The 13043-nt window shown below is 35.4% G+C and overlaps 1 protein-coding gene across 2 annotated transcripts in view; it reads left to right on the top strand.

Annotated features, from left to right (window-relative positions):
* The window catches only part of EDIL3 (EGF like and discoidin domains 3), a 411746-nt gene that overhangs the window by 364272 nt on the left and 34431 nt on the right, over nt 1-13043 (top strand). For both annotated transcript variants that reach the window (XM_024734369.1, XM_024734368.1), the window contains one exon: nt 11921-12076. In XM_024734369.1, the coding sequence (XP_024590137.1) occupies nt 11921-12076 (156 nt within the window). The remainder of the gene's footprint in view (nt 1-11920; nt 12077-13043) is intronic.

The following is a 13043-nucleotide window of genomic DNA, read 5'->3' as shown; positions in this document are numbered from 1 at the left end:
TCTTTATCCATTCATCTGTCAGTGGACATTTAGGTTGCTTCCATGTCTTGACTATTGTAAATAGTGCCACTATGAACATTGGGGTGCATGTATCTTTTCAAATTAGACTTTTTGTCTTTTTCAGATATATGCCCAGAAGTGGGATTGCTGGATCATATGGTAACTCTAGTTTTTTAAGGAACTTCCATACTGTTCACCACCAACTTACCCTCCCACCAATGGTGTGGGAGTGTTCCCTTTTCTCCATACCCTCTCTGGTATTTATTATTTGTAGACTTCTTGATGATGGCCATTCTGACTGTTATGAGGTAGTACTTCATTGTAGTTTTGATTCATATTTCTCTAACAATTAGCGATGTTGAGCATCTTTTCATGTGCCTGTTGGCCATCTGTATGTCTTCTTTGGAAAAATGTCTGTTTAGTTGTTCTGCCCATTTGTTGATTGGGTTGTTTGGTTTTTGATATTGAGCTGTATGAGCTGTTTGTATATTTTCAAAATTAATCCCTTGTTGGGTGCATCATTTGCGAGTATTTTTCTACCATTCCATAGGTTGTCTTTTTGTTTTATTTGTGGTTTCTTTTTCTGTGCAAAAGCTTTCAAGTTTAATTAGGTCCCATTTGCTTATTTTTGCTTTTATTTCCTTTACTCTAGGAGAGGGATCCAAAAAACTGTTGCTGTGATTTATGTCAAAGACTGTTCTTCCTATGTTTTCCTCTAGGAGTTTAATAGTATCCAGTCTTACATGTAGCTCTTTAGTCCCTTTTGAGTTGATTTTTGCATGGGGTTTTAGAGAATGTTCTAATTTCATTCTTTTACAAGTAGCTGTCCAGTTTTCCCAGCACTGCTTATTGAAGAGACTGTCCTTTCTTCATTGTATATTCTTGCCTCCTTTGTCGTAGGTTAATTGACCACAATTGATCATAAGTGCATGGGTTTATTTCTGGGCTCTCTATCCTGTTCTATTGATCTATGTGTCTGTTTTTGTGCCAGTACCATACTGTTTTGATCACTGTAACTTTGTAGTATAATCTGAAATCAGGGTGCATAATTCCTCCAGCTCTGTTCTTCCTTCTCAAGATTGTTTTGGCTATTTGGGGTCATTTGTGTTTCCATACAACTTTTAAAATTATTTGTTCTAGTTCTGTGAAAGATGCAATTGGTAATTTGATAGAGATTACATTAAATTTGTAGATTGCCTTGGGTACTATGGTCATTTTGGCAATATTGATTCTTCCAATCAAGAACATGGTATATCTTTAAACCTGTTTGTGTGGTCTTCAATTTCTTTGTTTTTATCTTTTAAATTTCTTTGAGATTTAGTGAGAAAATCATCATAGTTGGACTTTCATTTAGAACTATTTTTACATAGAGAGTTTTAGTGAAGCCTGAATGAATTTTCTCAGACCTTTTTGTGAGAACTACATTTGGAAGGTTCCTCTAGAGCTGCAAAAGCAGACCTGATTTTAAATGTTCCTATGTTGAGCTTACCAGGAAATCACTTACATTATTTTATTACATTCAACTTCTCAATTTTGACTGCCGCAACCTTTGATTCCCTTACCATCATCCATACAGTATGCATACAAATATAAGCCAGTCGGTGACTTTCCAGGCTCTGGGCAGAGTTTTCTGTAACTACAGTGTGAGGATTCCAACATCTGAATCAGAACAGGGGTGGCCAAGACCCAGAGGCTGCCCTGTGGACCGAGGGACCTGAGGTCACTTTACTACAGCCAGAGACTGCAAGCTGTGGTCAGCACTCTACTTCCCAATGTCCCATCACACCCATTTACCCCATAATGCAAACCTGGAAAAGTGGAATAGAGCACATGTTGGCTACATGTTAGCTCACTGAATCCTAAAATATGAAGCCATTCATTCATTATATACTTATTGAAATACCTTGTGTATGCCAGGTGCACAGTGAACAACAGGGACATAGTTGCCTGCCACTGTGATTTTACTTGTGATAGGAGAATGCTTTGGATTTTGTATTATCAAGAAAATAGGTTATCCTTCCTGTATGTAGAGGATAAACAGCAAGAGTAGGAGAGGTTCATCCTTCAGATCAGATAAGCTATACTGCCTAAATGTCTGCTGGACCTTGTTGATAAGACCTTTGGCAGTGTTTATATCTGAAGGTCAGTAAGAATTCATAAAACAGCCTGATAGATGGTGAGAGACAATAGGGAATGCTTATGACCAGTGTGCTGCCAAACACCAGGACTATTCTCTCTCTGTTCAAGTAAGGGAAAATAATACAAGATTATATCAGGCTTATTTTTTAATATGCAGAACAAGAAAAGGATAGAAATTACTCAAAAGCTATGATGAAAACTGTAAAAGTAGAAAATTTTTTACAGAAACAAATGATTAGTAGAATATATATAAAGATATTTTTTCCTTGAGTAATAGAATGAGACCAAAGTTGAGATGATGAGGGAGGGATCTTAAATTATGTATTTCAAGGAAATTTTAAAAATTAACAGTGGAAATTCCATTATCAAAAATGAAATGCACGGCTTCCCTGGTGGCGCAGTGGTTGAGAGTCCGCCTGCTGATGCAGGGGACACGGGTTCGTGCCCAGGTCCGGGAAGATCCCACATGCTGCGGAGCGGCTGGGCCCGTGAGCCATGGCCGCTGAGCCTGTGCGTCCGGAGCCTGTGCTCTGCAATGGGAGAGGCCACAACAGTGAGAGGCCCGTGTACCACCAAAAAAAATAAAATGCAGGGCTTCCCCGGTGGTGCAGTGGTTAAGAATCCACCTGCCACTGCAGGGGACATGGGTTCAAGCCCTGGTCCAGGAAGATCCCACATGTCGCGGAGCAACTAAGCCCATGCGCCACAACTACTGAGCCTGCACTCTAGAGCCTGTGAGCCACAACTACTGAGCCCGTGTGCCTAGAGCCTGAGTTCAGCAGCAAAAGAAGCCACAGCAATGAGAAGCCAATGCACTGCAACAAAGAGTAGCCCCCGCTCACTGCACCTAGAGGAAACCATGTGCAGCAATGAAGACCCAATGCAGCCAAAAATAAATAAATAAATTTATTTTTTTTAAATCCATAATATTGAGGATAAAGTGAAGAAACTCTGAAAATACAAAGGAGATAATATTTTTAAATGATGAGTGAGAAAATATTATAAATAGGAAAAATTAGAAGTAAAGAGCTAGTCTTTGGATAATTGACCTTCTAGTGGGAGACACTAAAAGAAGCAGAAGCAGCATTTTAAAATATAAGACCAGAAAACCTTTTGAGCACACTTCCCTGTATCTGTGAGACTGTTACACAGCCATTACAAAGTATTATTATTTAGATATAAAAATATACACATGCAAATTACAAAACCACATTCATACTGTGAGCTTATTTTCATGAAGATAGATATATGGGAATAGGAAATGTCTGCAAATATGAATATTAAGAGGTCAACAAGAATTAACTCTAGATAATAGAGTTTTGGTTATTTTATCTGGATTCCTTATATCTCTTCATACCATCTGAAATAATCACAACTGTTTATTACTTTTATGTTTAGGCAATAAACCTATTTTCCATATTCTCTGACCAAATTCTATTAATTTATCCTATGTATTGGGTTAGCCAAAAAGTTCATTTGGATTTTTCCATAAGATGTTATGGAAAAACCCAAACGAACTTTTTGCCCAACCCAATAAATGAGATTATGTGGCCAAATGAAAGGACTAGGATTTTATGAAAGTTTTAATTTTAATTAAAATTTAAGGATACAGGGAGGAACAAATGTTTTACAGTAAATAAATGATTGTGATAAACTCTTGAAATGACTTGTTAGGATAAAAAAAAGTCTTAAAAATAGTTTATTGACTTAAGAGAATTACTAGTGAAATATTAAGAAAAAAAGGAATAAATTGACCTGCAAATGTGGACTAAAGTGCAACCAACACCTGGTAACCAATAATATTGTTCAAATGCCAAATATAACAAATTTGTCTAAAATATCCACATTTAAGGGGTATGAAAATCATTGATTGTATATGATGGTAAGACAGAGCTGTTTTTTAATATTCTCTGTATTTCTCAATTTTTATTCTTAGCATGTATTTTATATTGAGAAAGATTATTAAAATAACAATATTAAATATAAAATATTCATAATTATGCTGCATCCCATCCTTAGTTAAGATAAGCAGTTGAACTACCTGCATGACACTAAACAAATTCTTTTAAAAAGTTCATAGTCATGAGCTGACAGCAATCATGGGGTGCAGCTCAGATTGACATATGCAGTTGTTTATAATTGTAGATAATTGTTAAATATGGAATGATCTCAATTTTGAATCCAGGGCAGATGATTCCTGGATATTTGAAATGTCTACAATATGTCTGATATGCTGCAAAACATGCTCCTGAGCATAAAAAGTTTGTTCATGGCATCAAACATGTATCATGCTTGGTTTTACATGTAAAAGGCACACTAGAAAACATCAATAAAACAGAACATTTCCTCTCTCTTTGAAAGGTTATTTTATAGTATATATTTTTTGTATTAGTGTTTTTAATTTTAAAATGCAATATGGGAAAAGCAATTGCTTTATTAAATGTTTTTTTAAATATTATTGGAAACTAAAACTGTTTTTAGTAAGAGGAGGAATGCAATCATGGGTGCTGGAATGAGTGTATTATGAGGCCTCGATAGTATTTTAAGGATTCTAAATCCATAACCTTGGAGCTACTAAATTCTATGAGATACAGGGACTGGATAATATTTCATCATAAGTTGATCACATTGACTAGTTAGCCTGCAAATATGGAGTAAAAGTGTGACCAGTATCTGATAACCAAAAATGTTGTCCAAATGTCAAGTATAGTTAATTACAGGCATACCTTGGAGATATTGTGGGATCAATTCCAGACCTGTGCAATAAAGCAAGTCACGTGAATTTTTCTGTTTTCTAGTGCATATAAAAGTTATGTTTATATACTGTAGTCTATTAAGCGTGTGATGGCATTATGTCTAAAAATATAACATGACATACCTTAGTTAAAAAATATTGCTAAAAAATACTCATCTTCTGAGACTTTAGTGAGTCATATAGTAACATCAAAGATCACTGATCACAGATCACCATAACAAATATAACAATGAAAAGTTTGAAATATTGCAAGTACCAAAATGTGACACAGAAACACAAAGTGAGCAAGTGCTGTTGGAGAAATGGTGTGATAGACTTGCTCAACACAGGGTTACCACAAACCTTCAGTACATAAGAAATGCAATATTTGGGAAATGCAATAAAACAGAGTATGCCTTTATGTGCTTTAAATGTAGCTACGATTATATAGAATTTTTTTCATGTAATGTTAAGGTAAAAACTTCTATATTGAAACCAAAAAGTCTAAATATTTTGCCTATAATTTAATTATTAAATATAGATCTATTCGCTTCAAAGTTATTTCTGCTTAATGAGTTAATTTTACAAAGCTCCTTGAAGTTATAAAATATATAATCCAAAATAACTGATATAACATAAAAGCAAAAACTAGAGCATTGTAGATGCAGCAGAGCACCATATTTCTGTGATAAATCTCTTTGGTCTTTTTGTTCACTTTTTTTAAACACCTATTTATATCACTTTTTATTTTTTTCACCCCTTTAAGAACATCTCCATGAAAATCAGCAGACTTTCCTTGGTCTGCCTTGTCTCCTCCCAGGGAGCCATCTGTCAGGGTGTTATGCAGATAATCTGAAATGTAGTTCATCTTGACCTTTTTCAAACAAATGCTCTTCGTTTTTCTACACTGTTTTTCTAAGCTAGACACTCTAAAAATATGTATGCTTTGCTAAAACATTGTAGGATGTTTTACAACAAAATAAAGGTATATTCCTACATAACACTCATGCAATACTTTTTTCTTTACTTATATATCATTTAAGCCTCTTTCTATATAGATCCTTCTTTTTTCACTCATAATTAAAGGAAAACAAATCACCCACTATAATTTGGAGTCTAATTTTCTCTTAATATTTTTTAATTTAATTTTTATTTTATATTGTAGTATAGTTGATTTACGATGTTGTGTTAGTTTCAGGTGTACCACAAAGTGATTCAGTTATAAATATACATATATCCATTCTTTCCCAGATTCTTTGCCTATATAGGTTTTTACAGAATATTGAGTTCCCTGTGCTATATAGTAGGTCCTTGCTGATTATCTATTTTATATACAGTAGTGTGTATATGTTAATCCCAAACTCCTAATTTATCCCTCCCCCCACCTTTCTGCTTTAATAACCATAAGTTTGTTTTGAAGTCTGTGAGTCTGTTTCATAAATAAGTTCCTTTGTATCATTTCTTTTGGATTTCACATATAAGTGATATCATAAGATATTTGTCTTTGTCTGACTTACTTCATTTAGTATGATAATCTCCAGGTCCATCCATGTTACTGCAAATGGCATTATTTCACTTTTTTATGGTTGAGTAATATTCCATTGTATATATGTACCACATCTTTATTCATTTCTCTATCAGTGGACATTTATGTTGCTTCCATGTCTTGGCTATTTTAAATAATGCTGCCCTGAACATTGGGGTGCATGTATCTTTTCAAATTGGAGTTTTCTCCAGATATACCCAGGAGTGGGATTGATGGATCATATGGTAACTCAATTTTCAGTTTTTTAAGGAACACTCAATACTGTTCTCCATAGTGACTGTACCAATTTACATTCCCACCAACAGTGTAGGATGTTTCCTTTTTCTCCACACCCTGTCCAGCATTTATTATTTGAAGACATTTTGATGATGGGCATTCTGACCAATGTGAGGTGATACCTCATTGTAGTTTTGATTCACATCTCTCTGACAATTAGCAATGTTGAGCATCTTTTCATGTGCTTTTTGGCCATCTGTTTGTCTTCTTTGGAGAAATGTCTATTTAGCTCTTCTGCCCATTGTTTTGATTTGGTGTTTGTTATTTTGATATTGAACTGCATGAGCTGTTTATATATTTTGGAGATTAAGCACTTTTTGGTCGCATCATTTGCAAATATTTTCTCCCATTCTGTGGGTTGTCCTTTCATTTTGTTTATGGTTTCCTTTGGTGTGCAAAAGCTTTTAAATTTAATTAGGTCCCATTTGTTTATTTTTGTTTTTATTTTCATACTCTAGGAAACGGATCAAAGAAGATATTGCTGCAATTTATTTCAAAGAGTGTTCTGCCTGTGTTTTCCTCTAAGAATTTTGTAGTATCCACTTTTACATTTAGGTCTTTAATCCATTTTGAGTTTATTTTTGTGTAAGGTGTTAGAGAATATTCTAATTTCATTCTTCTACATGTAGCTGTCCAGTTTCCCCAGCACCACTTATTGAAGAGACTGTCTCTGCTCCATTGTATATTCTTGTCTCCTTTGTTGTAGATTAATTGACCATAGGTGCCTGGGTTTATCTCTGGGCCTTCTATCCTGTTCCATTGATCTATATTTCTCTTTCTCTGCCAGTACCACACTGTTTTGATGACTGTAGCTTTGTAGTATAGTCTGAAGTCAGGGGGCCTAATTACTCCAGCTCCATTTTTCTTTCTTAGGATTGCTTTGGCTATATGGGGTCCTTTCTGTTTCCACACAAAATTTTTTGGTCTAAGTCTGTGAAAGATGCCATTGGTAATTTGATAGGGATTGCATTGCATATGTAGATTTTATTGGGGAGTAGAGTCATTTTCACAATATTGATTCTTCCAATCCAAGAACATGGTATATCTTTCCATCTGTTTGTGTCATCTTCAGTTTCTTTCATCAGCATCTTATAGTTTTCAGAGTACAGGTCTTTTACCTCCTTAAGTAGGTTTATTCCTAAGTATTTTATTCTTTTTGATGCGATGATAAATGGGATTGTTTCCTTAATTTCTCTTTCTGATCTTTGGTTGTTAGTATATAGAAATGCAACAGATTTCTGTGTATTACTTTTGTATCCTGCAACTTTACTTAGTTCATTGATGGGCTCTAGTAGTTTTCTGATAGCATCTTTAGGATTTTCTATGTATACTATCATGTCATCTGCAAAGAGTGAGACCATTTCCCTCTTGTAATATAATCTTAATATTTAAATAGAGATGCACAACATTCCATAAAATTAATTATATTCTTAATTAACCATTTCACGCATAAATGTGAATTTTAGTTACTCAATATTTTCTCTACTTTCAGTAAAGATGAAATGACTGACTTTGTGTACATCCTGAGAAGGTGGCCAAAATATGCTATGATCAAGAAGTTGCTTCTAGGACAATCTGGCCACCCGATTTCCCTGTTTCCATATTTATGTTTCTAAAAGGTACTCTGAGACCAATATTAGATTCTTCCCCCAGATTTATTTATTGTTTTATTGTTAACAGAGTTTTAATACTCCTATATATTGTTTAACACACTTATATATTAACTCATCTTATCCTCATAATATCCTTAAAATCCTAATAAAGGGACTATTCTCATTTTTTCAAATGAGGATATTGAGCTGTAGAGAGGTAAAGTAGCTTGCCCAAAGACATATAGCTAGTAAGGGTAGAGCCAGTTTGTGAACCCAGACCATTCAGCTCTACTAGAATAGGCTGGCTTTCACAATCACATTCCTGAAGATTGGAGAGGATTTTTAACTAGTTGCCTTCCCAATAAAAATTGTTGGTACAACTATGATGATGTTTCCTTAACCAGTAATGCCACATAGAAAAACAAGAGGAAAGCGGCTAGCATTTTCTGCTGTGATACACTGCAGCATCCTTAGCCACGGGTTGGTTTTGTCTGCAGAACATACTTCGGAAGTAGCTCCAGCTTAATCCAGAAAAACCTTTACTGAGGGCAGTTACATGTTAGGTACTTTTAATACAGATCCTGACATGAAGTGCAGTGCATTAAGCCAAATGTCTACCCATGTCCCAGCTTAGTGCCCTAAATAACCTGCTCTATCTGAGCCAAACCTTGGGATGTGAGGGTCTAAAATAGCAGAATCATATTTGCAGTATAACTTTAACTCAGAAAATCTGCAAGAGGACAGAGTGGTCCTGGGCCAGGGGTAGGCATAGGTCCAGAAGAGTGGGCTTTTCTGGGATCATCCTGCATGATGAACATGAGAGTGATGTGTCCTTCCAGTGTGTTGCAGAGTGAGATCTGTACATCCCTGTTGTAACAACCTCATGTTAAGTGTGGGATGCTGATTATTTTTATACTGAAAGAAGGCTTGCTTAGGCCTGGTGTTCTAAGTTTATAATGTAGCAAATTTTAGGACCAAATCCAGCTTGAAACAGATTGCTGACTATTTAAATCAAGGAGTTGACTTAACTGGAACAAAAAAGAAAAACATTTCTGGATCAAAAAAAAAAAAGCTGGAGAATAGGAGCTGTTAAAGTGGGAGAAAAACAGATCTGTTAGAAAGAGCCAAGACACACAACTTAAGGAGAAAACATCTCCACCCAGCAGGAAACCCTGACTTTAAGAAATGCCACTGAAAGAGAGATGCTCCAAGACGCCTCACTGCATCATCTTAGCTTAGGACTTATAGACATTTAGGCACTGAAGAATCCACTGGAGGTATTCTTGGTGTCAGTTTGAGTTCCTGTATGTTTACAGCCTTGATGACAACACAGTGACTCAGAGTACTGTAAGACTTTTTTTCCATTTATTGAGTGTCAGCAACATTAAGAACACTTTGAAGACCAGTGGCTAGGCCTAGACGTTTCTGCGCAATTAGATTTGGATTTAGTACAGCAACAGCAATCCATATTTTTAAGCCCAGACAGCTAAAGAACAGAGAGGAAATTCATGTTTAAAGACAGGGCTCTCATAATATTGTAAAGCCTGGATTGCTTTTGTTTGGAGCTTAGAGTGGCTATACGTTTGATGAGTGTGGTGAGAAAGCTTTGAGATTCTTCAGAAATTTCTGAAATAGTCACAGAGAATGGGAAGAAATCATTGAGTGAGAATCCATATGCGGAACTTTGAATCAGAAAGACATGGATTTGAATCTGGGATCCTCCCTTTACTGACTATTGATCTTTGTGTCACATGTCATGTTATGTTACCTCCCTAGCACCTGTTCCCTCTAAAGTGGAGATGATATCCTACCAGAAAAGAGTATTAAGAGGAGTCACTGAAGACATACCACAAAGCATTTAGCATTATGTGAGGCAGCAACAGTTTCCTTCCCAGGATATCATAATTTTGCCATCCTGCATTGCCGCTGGACACACAAGATATTTTAAGTGACATAATACATGTTTGGAAAGTAGTAACATTATATTTTATAATTTTTATAAACTTTCTACAATGTTTTAATAAAGCATTAAGGGTGGTTTTCTGTCTTAATCCATTGTCCAGCTTGAACCTAATGTCTTTGATGAATGTTACAAAAAGAGGGCAAAAAGCCATGTGAATTTTTTAAGAAATATAATCCTATGCCATGAAACATTGGGAACTTTTTCATATCTTTATTGATGAGCATCTGTGTCACTTAATATGGTCTATTCAATGCAGTCTCCCTAGACCCCTCTTCTCATTGATGGCCTGCATCTGACCCATGACTGTCTATTTGTAGCTACAAACATCTCTCAGGATGGAGAACCTGAAATAGAAACAAAAGATCATAGTGGTTGAAAGCCACTAAGGTCACACATGGGATCATGACAGTTGAAGATGATAAGATCAAGGATGTAGCAGTGCACTTAGTCATAGGAAGTAGGAAGAAGTAGGTGGCTATTGTGGGAGGAGAGAGGAAGCTATAGATCAAGGAACATTAGTACAACAAATGGTAAAGGTCTTAATAAGAATTGTCCACATGGAAAACAAAGTTTCCTATAATTTTTCTTTTAATTAGCATCATAAGATATAAGAAAAGATGCATGAGTTAGAGAACAAAGAGGGGAAATACTAAACTATTCAATGTTATGTATTCTTCTTTGATGAAAATCATTCCTATCTTTTGCATTTCAGTGTTGCAGTTGATGAATTTAATGCTTACTAAATCACTGTGGGTCTTATGCCCTTTAATATATATATTGCAACAATGAGCACATTGTGAGCACAGATCCCACAAGTCATGGATGCATATTTTAATTCTCTCTCATTTTTGAAGAATACTTGACTTCCTCCTCAACAGTTTTAGGGTTGTAGTTTTCTGAAAGATGATTTTCATTGGCCAATGATTACTATTACTCAATTATATATAAATGAACTGATTAAAATTCATGGAAACAGGGTTGACTTTTTAATGCTTAATTAGGAAACATCAAATTTTTTTGTTCCTGATATGTACACAGCTATAATTTTTTTTTTTTTTTTTTTTTGTTGCGGTACGCAGGCCTCTCCTGTTGCGGAGCACAGGCTCCGGACGCGCAGGCCCAGCAGCCATGGCTCACGGGCCCAGCCGCTCCGCGGCATGTGGGATCCTCCCGGACCGGGGCACGAACCCGTGTCCCCTGCATCGGCAGGCGGACTCTCACCCACTGCGCCACCAGGGAAGCCCAGCTATAATTTTTATTACTATAAAATTGACCAATAAAGTCAGAAAATTGATTTATAAGCACAGACTCTGGGAGATGATGATCAGTCTCAAGAAGATCAGCCTTGCCAGTTCTGTACTATCTCAATTACACAAAAACCACATGCTAGATGAGTCAGTTTAATATAAAATTGATTGGTAGACTGAAAAGACCACCACTTTATTTTAAAATGCTCAAAATGGTTGTCCAAATTTTCAGCCAGGTTTGCCCAGTGGCATAATCAAAATCACAAGCCAATAATAGACTCAGTCTTCTATTTCAAAATACAAATAACCAAGTGGGTTTTTGGCCTTAGCATATGTATTTCTTAATCTCCTGAGTTCAAAAGAATTGCAAATTTATAATGGACTCTATCGTGGCATTTGAATTATGTCTTTTCCTTTTTGTAGGTGGATCTTCTGGTCCCTACCAAAGTGACTGGCATTATTACACAAGGAGCTAAAGATTTTGGTCATGTGCAGTTTGTAGGCTCCTACAAACTAGCTTACAGCAATGATGGAGAACACTGGACAGTATACCAGGATGAAAAGCAAAGAAAAGATAAGGTAAGTCATTCTTGTGGTATGATGACATACAGAAGTAGAGGATCAAATTGTTTAACATTTTTTATTCCTTGATTATTTTGATAATTAGGAATTGTAGAATTATAATTATAGAAGTGAACAGATTTGATGATTATATTAGTTCATTGAAATTAAAATAGGGATGTTTCTTAGCTCAGTTTCCTTGATTGTGTTTTAATTCATGGATTAATGAATTTGACCTGTAAAATCTCTGTTTTAATATTATAATGATCAGTATATATTGATGCACTTAACCTTCTACACCATACGATCTCTAATTGTTTTCCTAAAAGTTCTTACTATGTTGAACATCTTTGTATCTACTGGTAGCTACTGGTCTGAATGTCTGTGGGATTCTGGAGAATGAAAGTGTTCAAGGGTAATATCAATAACTACTTGGATCAGATGTTAAAATATGGCCTTAGATTAATGAAATTGAATTTGTTGCTTAGATTCTGTGCAAAGAGCTGTACCTTTCTGAAGACATCAGTAGACATGTAATCTCTTATTTCAGTGATTTGGGGGAAAATATAATACACTTTCATACATGTTAAGCATTTCTGAGTTAATAATGATTTTTCCATTTTATGTAATGCCTTTATTTCCTTACTGTTGTTGTATTATTAACCAATAGAAAGGTTGGGAATATCTTTCTTTCTTCAAGTATGCAAGGTAGAGAATTTAATTTTCCCAGAAATACCGAGACTGGAGTGACTATTTCAATGAGACTATAAAGTATGAATTCAGTTCACACAAAATTTATTTTAGGGGAGATGTGTTTTAGGTTAAGATTACAAAACCACAACTCTTTAACTTTTAATGTCTCAGAATATGCCCATTTAGCATCTCAGGACAGACATATTCACTTAACATCTCAGAACACACACACATTTTGCGTTTTAACATCTCAGAAATTGGTGTATCTCAATGTCACAATCTAATAGCCCTT

The sequence above is a fragment of the Neophocaena asiaeorientalis genome, unplaced genomic scaffold (assembly GCF_003031525.2).
Source record: "Neophocaena asiaeorientalis asiaeorientalis breed wild unplaced genomic scaffold, Neophocaena_asiaeorientalis_V1.1 scaffold184, whole genome shotgun sequence".
NCBI lineage: Eukaryota > Metazoa > Chordata > Mammalia > Artiodactyla > Phocoenidae > Neophocaena > Neophocaena asiaeorientalis.
The sequence above is the reverse complement of the archived record's forward strand: the minus strand, read 5'-3'. Positions and strand labels throughout refer to the sequence as shown.